This window comes from Squalius cephalus (genome assembly GCF_949319135.1).
Source record: "Squalius cephalus genome assembly, chromosome: 2".
Lineage (NCBI taxonomy): Eukaryota > Metazoa > Chordata > Actinopteri > Cypriniformes > Leuciscidae > Squalius > Squalius cephalus.
The window spans coordinates 540,217-556,361 of record NC_137123.1 but is presented as its reverse complement, the minus strand read 5'-3'; the positions used below and the strand labels follow the sequence as shown (position 1 = coordinate 556,361).

The 16,145-nt window shown below is 42.1% G+C and overlaps 1 protein-coding gene across 12 annotated transcripts in view; it reads right to left on the bottom strand.

The window, feature by feature from the left end:
- Positions 1 to 6,966: 6,966 nt before the first annotated feature.
- LOC307154379 (integrin alpha-L-like) overlaps positions 6,967 to 16,145 on the bottom strand; it is a 48,476-nt gene continuing 39,297 nt past the window's right edge. For all 12 annotated transcript variants that reach the window (XM_079864278.1, XM_079864280.1, XM_079864284.1 and 9 more), the window contains 6 exons: positions 9,335 to 9,526; positions 8,997 to 9,127; positions 8,661 to 8,809; positions 8,415 to 8,581; positions 8,218 to 8,340; positions 6,967 to 8,062 (listed from right to left, as the gene is read on the bottom strand). In XM_079864278.1, the coding sequence (XP_079720404.1) occupies positions 7,988 to 8,062; positions 8,218 to 8,340; positions 8,415 to 8,581; positions 8,661 to 8,809; positions 8,997 to 9,127; positions 9,335 to 9,526 (837 nt within the window). In that variant the 3' untranslated portion in view covers positions 6,967 to 7,987. The remainder of the gene's footprint in view (positions 8,063 to 8,217; positions 8,341 to 8,414; positions 8,582 to 8,660; positions 8,810 to 8,996; positions 9,128 to 9,334; positions 9,527 to 16,145) is intronic.

Below are 16,145 nucleotides of genomic sequence, written 5' to 3'. Positions count from 1 at the left end.
AGCGGGAAGAGGTTTCTTTGTTTGTGAAGAAACGCCTACTTTGACTGTCATGTGAGAGATCGAAAATAACATTCATATTTAGAAATATGGTATTTCCTGGAATAAATGCATATTATTGTACTTTGCAGTCAAGATTCGACTCCGACATGTTTTTCCCATTACATTGACACCTCGAATGATGTTTTTGCATTAAAGAAATACAGGGTTACATAACTTCCTCAAAATCACTAGAATAGTGATTTTGATTAACATAATAACGTTGCATAGATACCTCAGACATTATCTGGTCAATTATACACACATAAAAATACATATCAAAAACATTGCTATTGGATCACATGTGTGGAAATGTCTGTTTCAAAGTTCACGAGTGTTTTTGTGTGTGCGCGTTGGAATGTCACGAGTCTATAAAGTCACGGGGAGTTCACGCTGAACTGGGGGGATTCCAGCCACACGGGCGCTGGTGAATTACCCCCGTAGGGAATAATTAACCAGAGCTGTCTTCCTAAGGACAAAGAAGATGTGTTCGACACCCTCGTGTTTCACTTAATGTGAAAAGCAGCTGACCGGATGTCATTGTTGCTACATGGCCAACATTCACATTCCTATTTAAGAATTAAGGTGTGCTGTGTGGAGGGCCTGAAGAGGTCCTGCATTGTTGCCCTCCACCTCTTTTTAATGCATCTCATATCACACATTCAATCACACAATCAATCAATAGGTAGGGAAATGGGTGGTGCTTGAGGTGGTTCTGAATAAGTTCCACCCCCTGCGCCGCACCTCTTTTAATGCACTTAGACTTCATTTAGACCCCAGAAGACATAACACAGGGATAGTGGGGTGTGTAGATGAGCTGGCCTGTCAGTAGGACAACAACAGACGGCGGGGGCAGGGGAGGGCAGAAGTGGAGAGGGGTTCTGGCACCGAGTGCCTCTGGATTAAGTTCAGATTAGCTGTCACTGGATTAAGTGACAGCTCAGCAGCTCGAGTCACTCTGGGGGTGATCGCATAAATGTTAAAACTCCATGCAGAAGCCTGTGTCCTCCGTGAAGGGAGCCCAACTCACACAACAGTGTCTAGCATCAACACAAAAAGAGTCTGCCTTGCAGCCAGCAAACATTTATCACTTCCTGATTAGTCATGTGACCTTACAACAGATCACATGATTGATTGAGTGAATGTGATGCAGCTGTGTTGTATGCCTGCCTGAGTAGATCCCCAAAATAAAGTTTATTTTCTTCTAATAGGGTTGAAAAATAAGCAGATCTAGCAGCTTTTAAAGCCTCTCTGTAAGTAATCGAGCTCTCTTTCCATGAAATGCGAAATACCTCTAGTTTTGTTTTCTTCCAGTTGCGCTCCATTTTTCTGGCTGCTCTCTTAAGGGCCCGAGTGTGCTCGTTGTACCACGGCGTTGGACTATTTTCTTTAATCTTCTTTAAGCGCAATGGAGCAACTGTGTCTAAAGTGCTGGAAAAGAGAGAGTTAAACGTTTCTGTTGTAATATCTAGTTCTTCTAAGCTATCTGGGATGCTAAGATGATGAAACTGATCAGGAAGATTATTAATAAAGCAATCTTTAGTAGCAGAAGTGATAGGTCTAACATATTTATAACACGGAGTCGGCTTTGCAGCCTTGGCTAAATGTAATTTACACGAGACTAGATAATGATCTGAGATGTCATCGCTCTGCTGCAGAATTTCAACGGCATCAACATCTATTCCGTGCGATAATATTAGATCTAGAGTATGATTACGACGATGAGTAGGTCCTGACACGTGTTGTCTAACTCCAATTGAGTTTACAATGTCTTTAACCCTCTCAGGTCGACAAACGTGCCGGTGCGTTTTGCTGGATTTTCGTCACATAGTAGCACAATAAACTTAAATTACTCCGTCATTTATGGTCATACAGAAAAAAGAAATATATAAAAAGAATCTGTGATATTTCTACTTTTGTATGTGTCCACTTACAATCAAATCAAAACATTGTGCTTTTGTAAAATAAAGAAAATAAACAGGGTGTGCTTTCTGCCTCTCCGTCGCGGTGAACTTTTTTTTCTTGAGCACGTCTATAAACTGAAACAAAACTCAGCGAATACTTGTCACACATTTATGAGCCATATACCTTTATAAACATTTAAGTGTGTACTTTTAAATGATCGGATTCAAACTGAAAACAAAAATTCTCTGTTTAAGTAATTTGTATAAAACCAACAAGATGTCCAGCTTCTCAAACGCTTCCTAATTATTTTTAATTTGGCCACGCCCACTCACGCAAAAGAGATTCACATGCAAATCTCCACATCGAGCGCGAACGCGCTCATTACCTCAAAAACAAAGCACGGAAAAACTTCTGCTTTTCGTCGAGTTTGAAAGACGCGCCGTGAGCTTACATTGGATTTACCTCAGAAGAAGAAGAACGTGATTTGAAGACAAGATGTAAGGTAAGAAATTCTTACATATTAGTTTGTTATTGTTGCATAAATTTCACATTGCAGTTGAACTGTTGCTAGATATATGGTGAATATTATAATATTTAGACCCGTGTTTACTGTTACTGTGTTTGTGGATATCTGCTTAAATGTAGATATGTATATGGTAACCATAATGTTTTATATTTGAGCGCGATCGCGTTTGAAAAGCAAAACGCACCAAACGGCTTCATGTTTTTACTATTATCTCATTTCATATCATCATAACGAATGGAAACATTTGAAGTAACATATGATAATCAATATATTTTTCTCTAGCTTAGTTGTTACTGAAATATTTTGGAAGATTTACAGGCTGCTATAGGTTATTTTTATTATTATTTTATGCAGCACTGCGCATAGCCTATGCCTACAAGGCACAACAAACCTGGTGTTCATTATATTATATATTGTTGGAAACATTTGTGTGTGTGTGCATTCTGTGATTCAGATGCCACTCCTGCTGACTTCAACATTCACATGAGTCTCTGTATATGAACATGGTAAAGTGAAAATCAAACACCTTGGAAATGAAAGGTATGTACAATGTTTTTAGGAATGGCACAAAGGTCTCAGTCTTTGGATCATTGTTTTCAATAAGTGTTTTTTTTGTCATTTGTCTTATCTTTGGATTATGTTGTGTTGTAAATAAATCCAAACAATCAAAAAGCCATTATTTTTTAAATCTCCTCATTCTTTGTGCAAGGTTGCTCAGAATGATAGGGCCTGATGGCTCCTAATAGGGCCGTTAGGGGAAGGTCTTTGTCTTTCTCAGGTGTGAAAAGCTTACATATTAATGACGTGATCACACCTCCCGCATAAAAGCTTTCTCACACAAAACACGTCGTACAAATTTTAAATCAATATATTGTCTTATCTGAATGAGCAGTCAGGGCGATTTTCACATAGTTTTGGAACAAATATTCTAGGCTACGTCATACAATTTTCAAAAGTCTTGTGAAGAAATAATCAGTATGGGTTTCATGACCTTATTTCAGTGACAATTTTTTTTTTTTGTATTTTCACAAACCACGCATAAATGTCATCATCTCAAAACTACAAACTTTTACATACATGCTGCTGATATATTATTGTAGCAGAGTTTGTGCTGAATACAGTGTAATTAGACTTTAGCCATGAAAATGTCACAAGTAACAGAAATAAGCACAAATGTCAGAGCATGTCAGAACACCTCCAGGGCCCAGAAAACAGCTCAGACCCCAGAGGGTTAAATGCCAAACCCAATGCATCTTTTTCATTATCGTTGTGTATATTAAAATCACCAACAATTAGTATTTTATCTGCAGTCAATTTTAATTCTGATAGAAAGTCCGCAAATTCTTTGATAAAGTCTGTATGGTGCCCTGGTGGCCTGTATACAGTAGCCAGCATAAATCTCAAACGTGATTTATCATTTATATATTTTTACATTAAAGGTCCCATTCCATGGATTTTTTTTTTATATATAATGTTTCCTGGGGTGCCCTTATAATGTTAGTATGTTTTTTAGATCAAAAATTGCTATAATTTAGAAATAAAAGGCATATTTCCTAGCCTGATTTCATCCCATGATTTGAACGCTCTGTTTGAAGGGGCGTGTCTGCTGTGAGACTTCAGTGTAAACGCCCTCTGCTGTGATTGGCTGACATGCTTGCATATGAAATATCTGGCATTACATGTGGAACTATCTGGAAAACTTTTACTATTACAGCTATTATACGTTTTTTACTATTACAGCTATGGGGATTAACGAATCGTGAGAAGTTTTTTTAAGTATTTAGAATGATCTATTCCCATCACATAAAAGGTTGCAGTGATGAGCATTGAGCAGATGACAGTCTGTTGATCGCGTGAAAAAAAGATCTTATCATTGCAACGCAGTTTCTGCACTCTCACTAATGATTTCACCAATGCAAACATGAGGTATATAAATACAGTCAGAGCTTCGCTGTGCAGTGTAACAGCGTCATTGATTTCATAACGAGTTTTGGCAAGTGTCCAGATAAACTCGCGGAAAGGGATTGTTCTTTGATCGCTTTCTGTATATTAATCACAGTTTAAGTAAGATTATTTTCATCCTACTAAGAGAAACGATGTGAAGTTGATCGCTACTTCCGTAGTAAATCACTACTTACCGCTTGCTGGAATATAGTTGAAATTGCCCCCTTCGTCAGTATGAAACGCTGAGAGAAGCCTGCTTGATATTATCCCAGGTTAGAAAAACAGTCTGTGGTGAAATGGACAGAGCAAACTAACAACTTCGAATTAAACTTTTGCGGTATCCGATTATAGATAAACATCAACCACGTCTGTTGACATTTCGCCATCAATACGCCTGTGTTCCTGTGGGCGGAGGTTAGTCAAAACACGGTTCTAGTGACGTCATTAAAGAAGGAAGTAGAGGGGTGTAGTCCAATCCAGCCGTTCGATGTAGTCAACTTCTGTTAAATAAAATATCTCGCTTGGCATTGAACTTTGAGCTTTATAATTTTACAGATATTATTTATACTCTAACAACAACATTACACACTAACTAAAGTTTGAAACATGGGATCACGAAGAACGGGACCTTTAAGCACCAATGCTTCAAAAGAATTATATTTAAAACTAGATTTCTTAGTGGTTTTGAAAATATTTCTATAAATTACAGCAACACCTCCCCCTTTGCGTTTCAGACGAGGTTCATGTTTATAACAGTAATCTTGCGGGGTGGACTCATTTAAAGTAATGTAATCGTTTGGTTTTAGCCAGGTTTCTGTCAAACACAGCACATCTAGGTTATTATCTGAAATCATATCGTTAACAACGAGTGCTTTTGAAGTAAGCGATCGAATATTCAGCAACCCAAGCTTTAGCATTTGCTCATCTGTATTATAGCTGTTTTTTATTTGTTGAACATCAATTAAATTTTTAACCTTAGATAGGTTTAAAAGTTTTTTGGATTTCCAAATTCGGGGAACAGACACAGTCTCTATATGATGATATCTAGGTGAAAGAGGCTCTATGTGATGGGATTTATCTGACCTTGGTGACGCGAGGCCGCTAGCAGACGGTCGGTTTAGCCAGTCTGTCTGCTTCCTGACCTGAGCCCCAGATTGTCATGTTTGAGCTCTAAGACTATGAGCCATATTACTAGAGAGAAGAGCAGCACCATCCCAGGAGGGATGAATACCATCTCTTTTCAACCCGGCCCTGGATAAGCGGGAGAAGATGGAAGGATGGATGGATGTCTATTTCATCCATTAACCTGCGCAACTCTGCAGGGTCAAAAGTGCTTTATAATTGTATAGCAGTAGTCTCTTTCAGCTGTTGTCACCTGATAAAGTTCCCTTGGCCTTTGGAATTAAAATAGCCCCACATCATCACATTCACCATACCTAGAGACTGGCATGGGGTACTTTCCATAAGATCATCAAGATCATCAAATCAAGCCAGCTATTAGGCTAACTGAAATAAAACCATGCCAATCTCTAGCAGGGTTCATACAGGTGCTTGAAATCCTTCAACAATCGTTGATTGTTGAACAGAAATCATGTCAGATGGAGTGTCATACAAGTAGCCTACTGTAAGCTTGATGGCCCCATGCAATATTACACTGCTCTAGATAAATGTATATGTCTTGGCAATGAAATACTTTTTTTTTTTATTAATACAGTTTTTTATCAGGCTGGAGCCTGTGCACTGTCAGAGTCTTCTGGGTTGAAATGGAATTACAGGTTGTTGTTGCACTGTCTCAGATTTTGTTCAAACCTTGTCTATATCAAGAATGTGTCCCAAAACCAAGGCCTGTAAAATATTTCTTTTCAAATCCTGTGTCTTCATATTTTCAGCCCTTGAAATTACTTCAGTTTTACAGCCTGAAAATCACATTATCTGGGAAGCAATATATGTTTATAACATAAATATAATGAAAAGTATTATTCATGGGCATTATCTACTTAGACAGTGATACATTTTGAAAAATGAAACTTGTGATTTGCTTAAATATCTGATCCTTCTGCTATTACGAAACACAATTTTGGCTGTTTATAGCATTATCTCTTTTAATGCGATAAAAACACTAAATAATAATTTTGACTATGTATTGGAATGTAATTTTCACAGTGGGGTAAGGTGCTGGAAAAAGCTTTAAAATGGACCTTGAAAGTGCTTGAATTTGAGCTTGGAAAAGGTGTACGAACCCTGTCTAGGTATGGTGAAGGCTATGTGATGATGTGGGGCTATTTTAATTCCAAAGGCCAAGGGAACTTTATCAGGATGCATAGTATCCTGGATCCATGAAGTAACTGGCCTTTAAAAATAAAAATCTGCCTGCCTCAACATAGGGGTGTCCTGACTTATGCACCCTGTATGTTAAGGAAGAACATTTATTTATTTATGATACATTATTCATTCACAAAGAAAATTGGTGTCCTTAAAGGTTGGAGTTTTCCTCATTTTTTTAATTAAGGCATTAAGTTCAATTTCCAAAAGATGATTTTTTATTCCTCTTTTTAGTAAACTTTAGTATGGGTGTGTTCACTTATGCTAAGCACTGTATATGCACATCACACTGAATGTATTAAAAAGTGACAAGACTTATTTGAGTAGCAGAATGAAATCTGATCAGTTGTGTTGTCTGTTGAGAGTTTATCAGTCAATTATATATATCGCGTATATATACAGTATATGTCAGCTGATAATTAGATTTTAAAGGTGAACTAAGTAACTTTTTTTACCTTAACTGAACAGCTTCGGAGTCATTGGAATGGTTATATTACTTATTTCGGGTTGAATGGTGGTCGTTTCGCACCCCCCTGGTGCCCGTGAGCGGAAAATACGCACTTGCAACTTTGAGCCGGCGGGCCGCCGCGTCAGGAAGTCTTGCGTGATATCAGGTCTCGCGATGTAAACAATTGCTTTACGGCCAAAAGAAATCTGCTAAAATGCTGTCATTATTGCGCTCCCTCACGCTGTCCGAACCCGAATGAAGAAGACGTTTTAAAGAATGTCCCATCTGCTTTGATGTCGTTGATCTATAGCCTCTGGTGTCTGAGAATCACCAACGAGTTTTTACAACAGTGTTGTCAAATATCTATTCCGAAGCTGTGGGGGGAGCTCTAGAGAGAAACCTGCGAGCAAAAAGTGAGAATACAGCGAAGAAATCCCGAAGCTACTGAGTGCTGCTTTAATGCCAAAAGCATTTTCAGAAGGTTTTTTCAGTTTTTGACAGTCCTTAGTTTGATGTGCAAACAGCGGTACCGTAACGGTGTCAAATTTTGAGAGCGAGAGGCCTTCTGGGTAGTGCAGCACTATGCTGGTGTTGAAGGAGTCGTCGCCTGGGTTGGCCAGCGATACGAGGACAGTGAAATGAGCTTGATTCACCACCACTAACGTGTCGTTCCTGAAGAACAAACCAAACGCAGAACCATCATCACATTCTCATGTTTATTTCAAATCAAGAAGAATGGAAATATTCTGAAGCATTTACAGACATTTAACATTAGTATCATGTCTGATTTATTTATCGGTTGTTACTCATGTAAATCTGAAGTTCAGATTCAGATCAGCCACACAGCTGTTGTTTGAATCACAGTTCCTTTGAAACGGCACCTAATAACATACAAAACAGGAACTTTCATAGAGCTTTTGAATGTTGCAGAAACTTCATACAGTAAAGCTGAAGGACCTGATATTTCTAGACAGAGAAAGACATGAATTTAACAAGCCTAGAGTGTATAAATTGTGATGTCAGAAGTTCAGCTCACCTCGACATACTCCTCTGTCCTGCTGTGGATGTCAAGGATAGCCATGGAGTTTCCAGAAAGCATCTTGGTTTGTGAGAAATTCATTCGTATCTTTAGCGGAGACACGGTGTCTCTAATGCAGATCTAAAACAAACACAACATTTGCTGTTAAATCGAAGCTTCTGGGATTGGCTGAAGCTGTGATAGATGAAGCGTACCGGCATGAAGATGGGGAATCCAAAACAGGAGATCCCAGAATCCAGCAGGACGAACTTCTGCAGAGTCCTGGATGACGGATCACTCTGATCGAAGAATCCTCGATTGATTCTTCTCATCACATCCACATTCAGGTTCAGAGAAACATTCAGGTTCTTCTTGAGAGATCCTGAGAGAGATGAGAGGGTAAGACATACAGAGGCCATACTCTTCATGTGACAGAGACTCGGAGATGTATTTGACGTTACCACTGCTATAGGTCCGCTCGTTCACTGTGAAACACGAAGTGAGATTAAACGCATTAAACGCTTTGTCACTCGGACATTCAAAGTCGTTCGGACTGATTTCATTGGGACTGAAACTGAGCTGCGCAGATACAGACATCACAGGCCGAGCCCTGAGAAGAGAGAGAAAAGAGTAAATAGCAAATCATTGCATTCATTCTCAAATTCTCAGGTTCAATTACAAACTGGCCACTGAAGTGACTGTACTCAAGCAGAGCCAGAGTTCATAACTGAGACCTCGTGTTTAGACTGTCAGAGAATCTTTCCATTATTTTGTGCATGTGTTGTGAAATGTCCTACTTGAGCAGCACGATCCCTCCTTTAGCTCCGATCACGACATCTGTCAGATTATCATCGCTCATGTCCATCTGACCGGACAGAGACACTCCAAACTGCTGCAGACCGGGCAGAACCGAGCGTGCTGGAATCCGCTAAAACACACACACATACACACACACACACACACACACACACACACACACACACAGATCTACTGTGCTAAAGAGGTTCATCATTGTACACGTTTATCCTGCCATGTTTGTCTGTTCATCTGAGAACATTGGGCTCATCTGGGATTCTGGGTTAAACTGGGCACAAACACAGTGTTTGGGATTGAGGGAACTAAAGCAGACTCTCACCTGAGGAGCGTGTTCGGTGTTTATTCCATGTGTCCTGTCGCCCAGGTAGATGTAGACGACTCCCTCCCCTTCGTTCTCAAGCGGCGCCCCGACTGCCACATCTGACAGGCCGTCCCCATTCAGGTCCTTTAGTGAAGCCAGAGATGCAGCAAATCTGCCGGTGTTTGACTCGTTCAGTGTCTTCTGAAAATACTACAGAGAGAGAAAGAGGACATAATCTTTATTCGTCTGCAGAGGACCCACGCCAAAACAATGTATTTCCATGATTTTAATGCGATAGTCCGTCACCGGGAACCTATTACAATGGCAATCCCCTCGGAGCAGGGTTGGGCAACTTCGTTCCTGGAGGGCCATTATCCACAACTCCAACCCTGATCAAACACACCTGAACCAGCTAATCAGTGTCTTCAGGATGTAACACTTCCATTTTTTTCCCTCCGATGTAAACAGTCGACTAACGTTTCTTCAAACTTCTTGAGTGTCGTTATCATACTTTGTTCAAGAGCCTCAAGACTTCTGTCAACATAGCCTCTAATGTTCTCTTCTCTGTTAAAAGTACTAGCGACAGAATCTCTGAAATCTGTTTCAAGATTATCTAATCTCTCTGTGACTGAACCTAAGTCAGTCGTAATGGACGTGAGAGCAGGCAGTGTGAGGTAAGATGTATTATCCTCATCTCCAGTGGCATGTTCATTCTCTTCTGCCTGGGATATATAAAGAGAACTAATCAGTGATGTAATTTCCCCCACAGGATTTCTTCTAGTGACCCATGCCTCTCCTTTAAGTTTATTGAGCTGCTCACTACCCTCATGAACAGATGTAGGAGTAGAGGCCATGGTACTAAGCTCATTTCCATCTACATCTTCCTCTAGGGATTCATCCAGATCTATAAGTGGTGTCACCCTCATTTCATCCATGTCTATTCAGTAATATTTTCAAAGTGAATAAAACTTCATTGAAAGACAATGCTAGGTGTATAAAGGATAACTGGCTAGACACATTAATAAGCTTACTTCAGAACACAACTTTTGAATTACAAATGCTGCCAATATTAACAGCAATCTTATTAGCAAAAAAAAAACAACAACAACAAAAAAAAAAAATCCAATAGCCAAATTTATCTTTCAGTCCCCGTACGGGCCACCATCTGTAACACTTCCATTTTTTTCATTTAGGTTGTGTTAACTAAAACGCACAAAAGGGGTTCTTTAGAAAGACTTGACCAGATTAGCAATAACAAACTATAACATTGACAAACAGTATTCGGTCTACCAGCATCAAAGGAAAACACACATCAAACCATAAACACAGTATTTGCTCACAGTGCAGCGCTTTATATTTTCACACATTAAATGACCCACACAACCCCAAATGTCTCTTCAATGTCCTGTTTTTCTCTCTTTAAACCCGGAAACACCCTAAAAGTCCAAACTAAACAAATCCAATCCTTTATCAGGATGCCTGCGAAAGTTTATATAATAATCCAAGGCCGATGCCAGTAAATTGTCACATGACGTAGCAAACAAATAATCCGCCCATACAAGAAAAGAATGCGATCCTTGGTTTGCTGTTATATCACGCAATTAGGAGAAAGAACAAAACCAATCGATCTCACCAACTCCGTTGAACAAGTCCAGCCAGCCGTCTGTGAAGATTATGTTGACGCGTCCTCAGTTGGGTAACGCGCTCGCTTTCTCCACACTTGGTTCCCTGACCGGGAATCGAACCCGGGCCGCGGCGGTGAGAGCGCCGAATCCTAACCACTAGACCACCAGGGAACATGGAAGGCAGAAATTCAACAGCTGAAGCGTGCCAGTCTTTTGTCTGTCTCCAAGCCTGTAAGAACCTCTGGAACTACTAGTCATCCTCCGTATAGTCGCTCCACTGCAGTTCAAGCTTCTCATGGTCTGTCTAGAGCTCAAGCCTCCACTGGTGACGTCTCTCAAAGTCATTTTCCTCTTACTGTGGGTACCCATGCTGGGGGGCCTACAGAAAACCCCTTTCCATCTCATTTTACTTCCATTACCTCCTCTAATATGCTGTCTGCTTCTGCAAATGATGCTCATTCTGCTAATGAGGCTCAGCCCTCTGTTTCTCTTACTGGACAGCACCATCAAGGTCAACCATCTCCTACCACTGCTATGGCCCAGTTTAAGAAATCATTTGGGGGGTCTAGTTTTCAGCAACAAATACCGCAGTTCATTACCAGCACAAGCCTACCTACTCCTTTGACTGGCGTTGATAGCCAGGTCACGGCCACTATGCCTGTGGTTTATTCTAAGCCTGCCGTTCATATGGATTTCCCTTCTTTTAGTGGATCCAGAGAAGTGTCTGACATTCTTAACTTTGTGGAGCAATGTGAAACATATCTTGCTGTTCGGCCTTTAACAGTTACAGAACTTTTAGGTGCTCTTTCTGGCGTTCTTAAAGGACCCGCACATAGCTGGTGGTCTGTGGCAAAGAACAAAGTTCGCAACTGGCCAGAGTTCAAGGAGTCTTTCCAGGCTGCTTTCCTGCCTCCGGATTACCTCTCCGAGGTAGAAGAAAAACTACGAGACATGGTGCAGCTGCCCGAACAGTGTTTGAGGGATTTCGCCTATGATTATCGTGCCCTTTGTATCCGGTGGAAACCTGAGATCACTGAGGCAGAGTTGGTAAGGAAAATATTAAACAACTGTAATCCCAGAATCGCTGGCTGTCTTAGAGGCACCATTACTACTGTTGACCAGCTCGTTCAAGTGGGCACCCTGGTAGAAAAAGACTGCACCTCTTCAAAGGAGTACTGGGGCAAAGTGGACCAACAGAAGGCAAAAGAAAAGACCTCAAAAAAGACCCAGGAGAAGGGTAGCTATAAAAAACCTGCAGATATGGTGACGGTAGTTCAGTATGGGAAAAAATCTCCATTGGCTCTTCTACATGTTCCAATTGCAGTAAGGGGAAAGAATTGTCCTGCTGTATTGGACACGGGATGCACTTTTTCTCTAATGCGTCAAAGTATGTGGATGGAGGTGGCTCGACAGGGTGAGCAACTGAAGGCAAGTGGGGACCAAAGCTTTGCCCTTGCTAATGGGAAGACGTACGGTGCCATAGGAAAGGCACATCTTCTCTATTGCTGGCATGAAATGATGTGGGCTCTGGAGACGTACATCTTGGCTGATGACAATCTGGCATTTCCCATTATTCTTGGGTTGGATTTCCTCTGCAAGACCTCTACCATCATCCATATGGGGGACCAAACGTATGGGGTGAAGGGGCCCAGGGGTTATGCGTTTCATTCATTCCTGGCACCGCTTCATGAGAGTACAGGGGGTCAAAGCATTGACGCTCATTCTAATGCCAGTCTTTATGTAGCTATTCCTTCAGGAAGTGCTTTGATTCCATTTTCTTCTCCTGGAGTAGTAGCTTTGTCTTTTCCTGATCAGCCTTCAGAGATTCAACAACTGCTGCAGGCCTGGCCTGAGGTGTGCTCAGGGAAACTGGGGAAGTCCACAGTGGAAGAACACAAGATCTTTGCAGTAGATGAGATTCCTGTCCGTTGCAAAGCTTATCGTGTATCCCCTTTTAAGCATCAGATCATTGTAGACCAGATAGAACAGATGCTCAAGGATGGCATTATTGAGCCCTCTCAGTCTGCCTGGGGTGCTCCAGTGGTTTTGGTTACCAAGCCTGATGGGTCAATAAGGTTTTGTGTTGATTTTCGACGCCTTAATGCTAAGACCTATCCAGACGCCTACCCCATGCCTCTCATACATGATCTTCTTGAGTCTATGCATGGGGCAGCTTTCTTCAGCACTTTAGATTTGAAATCAGGCTATTGGCAGGTTGCAGTGTCAGAGGAAAGTAAAGCCAAGACGGCCGTCATAACTCCAGTGGGTCTCTATCAATTCAAGTGTATGCCTTTCGGACTAAAAAATGCTGGAGCCACGTTTCAAAGGTTGATGGAGAAGGTCCTGGGAGAGCTGAGGGGGAAAATATGCTGTGTTTACATTGATGATGTAATCGTGTTTTCGGCCAACCCCGAACAACATCTCAAGGATGTGGAGGCTGTCCTTAAAAAGCTGCATGAGGCCAAGTTGACCCTCAACCTAAAAAAATGTCTCTTTTTCCGACGTGAGTTGAAATTCTTGGGTCATGTGGTATCCGAGAAGGGTGTTCAGGTTGATCCAGAAAAGACCCTGGCGGTGACTTCTTATCCGATTCCCACCAATATTAAATCTTTGCAGCGTTTCCTAGGCCTAGTGGGGTGGTACCACAAATTCATAGATCACTTTGCAGACCTGGCAGCCCCACTTAATCAACTGAAGAGAAAAGATGTGCAGTGGATCTGGTCAGAGGACTGTCAGCGGAGCTTCGACCAGCTGAAAGAGGCACTTGTGAATGCTCCCATCCTGATACAGCCTGATCATGCACTGTCGTTTGAGGTTCACACGGATGCAAGTGATGTAGGGTTGGGAGCAGTGCTGGTCCAGAGGACTGGTGAGGGGGAGAAAGTGATAGCCTATGCTTCCAGGGGGTTGCGTGGAGCAGAGTGTAACTACTCTACATCCGAGAAGGAGTGTCTTGCGGTGGTGTGGGCAATTGAAAAATGGAGGCACTTCCTTGAAGGTCCTGAGTTCATCGTGTATACAGACCATGCTGCCTTGACTTGGGCCTTCAATTGTCCAAAGACTTCATCTCGGCTCACACGCTGGATCCTGCGGCTGCAACAATTCCAGTTTAAAGTCCAGTACAGAAAAGGTCTGCATAACATCGTTCCAGATGCGCTGTCTAGAGCAGTGACTCCTCCACCTTCAGCAGCAGCTTGTGTTTCCGTGAATACTTCTCCTGGTTCCACAGATCTGCCTACTTCGTTGTCTGCAATAAGGGAGGCTCAGGAACAGGATACAGAGGTCAGGGACCTGGCCAAAGAGTCTACCACCAATAGTAGGCCGGATAGGGTAGGGTTTACAATGGTGCAAGGTCTCTTGTACCGTCACTCACCAATGAGAGAGGGGGGAGACAAGTTCCAACTGGTGGTACCCAAGAGTCTTGTGCCTGTTTTTCTTGCTTACTTTCATGACCATCCTTTGAGTGGGCACTTGGGCAGATTAAAAACCCTCCTGAAGGTTCTTGAGGTGGCCTGGTGGCCGTCTGTCCGAAAGGATGTATGGAATCATGTTAAGATTTGCAACATCTGCCAGGCCTACAAACCTGAAAATCGTCAGCCTGCAGGATTCATGCAGCCAACCCCCGTCGAAGATGCCTGGGAAAAGTTGGGAATGGATCTTATGGGGCCATTTCCCCGCAGCAAAAAAGGGAATACCTTTCTTCTTGTGATCGTGGATTACTTTACAAAGTGGGTTGAGATGTTCCCCTTAAAAGACAGTAAGGCCCACCGCATTGTGACCATCTTAAAAGAAGAGATATTCACTCGGTTTGGGGTTCCGCATGAGTTGGTCTCAGATAGGGGGCCACAGTTCACTGGTCATGAGATGGCTAACCTCTGTAAAATCTGGGGAGTGACACAGAAGTTTACCACCAGCTATCACCCCCAAGCCAACCTCACTGAACGTTCCAACCGGACCATCAAAACTATGATCGCCTCATATGTAGGGAACCAACACAAGAATTGGGATCAGTGGGTCAGGGAGTTCCGCTTTGCCATTAATGCCGCCTATCACGAGACCACAGGCCGAACACCGGCAGAGTTGGCACTCGGAAGATCTTTGAAAGGGCCACTAGAGAGATTGATTGGAACATCACCTTCTCCTCATCAACCTCCGTACACGATCCTGGAAAGACAAAAATTAATGTCTGAGGAAGTCAAGAGGAGAGTTGGGGGATGTCAGGCCAGACAAGCCAAGTATTATAATGCCCGAAGGAGAGGTGCACAACTCCTACCGGGAGAATTGGTCTGGGTCCGCACTCACCCACTCTCAAAAGCATCTGAGAATTTCTCATCCAAGCTTGCGCCTAAATGGTCGGGTCCAGCGTCAGTGGTGAGAAAATTAGGCCCTGTCAACTACCAAATACAGTGGAATGATCAAAATAGAAAGATTGATACCGTTAATGTGGTTAACGTTAAGCCCTTTTTTGGGAGTTCAGAATCTGGTACCTCTGGCTGGGGGGGGGGGACTGTGACACTGCCACATTAGTTAGGCATCATTACTTAAAAAGGATCATTAAAGGTGTTTAAGTATAGAAGATGATTGCATATATGTTTGAAGGTTTCATATAATATCTGAGTGATATGGGTATGTACTCGTTTATATGTATTTATCATGTTTACTTCCACTGTGTGTGTGATGGTATAGTGATGGATGTTTTTTATAAGGACAATGCTGGCTGATATGCCGGGGCCCGCCTATCACCGTGCACCTAAACGGATATAGGAAACAGGTGTGTGAGGGCAGGGAGGGGCGCTGGTACTCAGTTGCTGCAGCTACTAGTTGTGTGGTAAATTGTTTTCTCTGGGGTGGTAAAGAAAAATAAAGCATCACTACTAAAAAAACGGACTACATATAAGAATACGCCGCATGTAGTGTGGAGAAAGCGAGCGCGTTACCCAACTGAGGACGCGTCAACATAATCTTCACAGACGGCTGGCTGGACTTGTTCAACGGAGTTGGTGAGATCGATTGGTTTTGTTCTTTCTCCTAATTGCGTGATATAACAGCAAACCAAGGATCGCATTCTTTTCTTGTATGGGCGGATTATTTGTTTGCTACGTCATGTGACAATTTACTGGCATCGGCCTTGGATTATTATATAAACTTTCGCAGGCATCCTGATAAAGGATTGGATTCGTTTAGTTTGGACTTTTAGGGTGTTT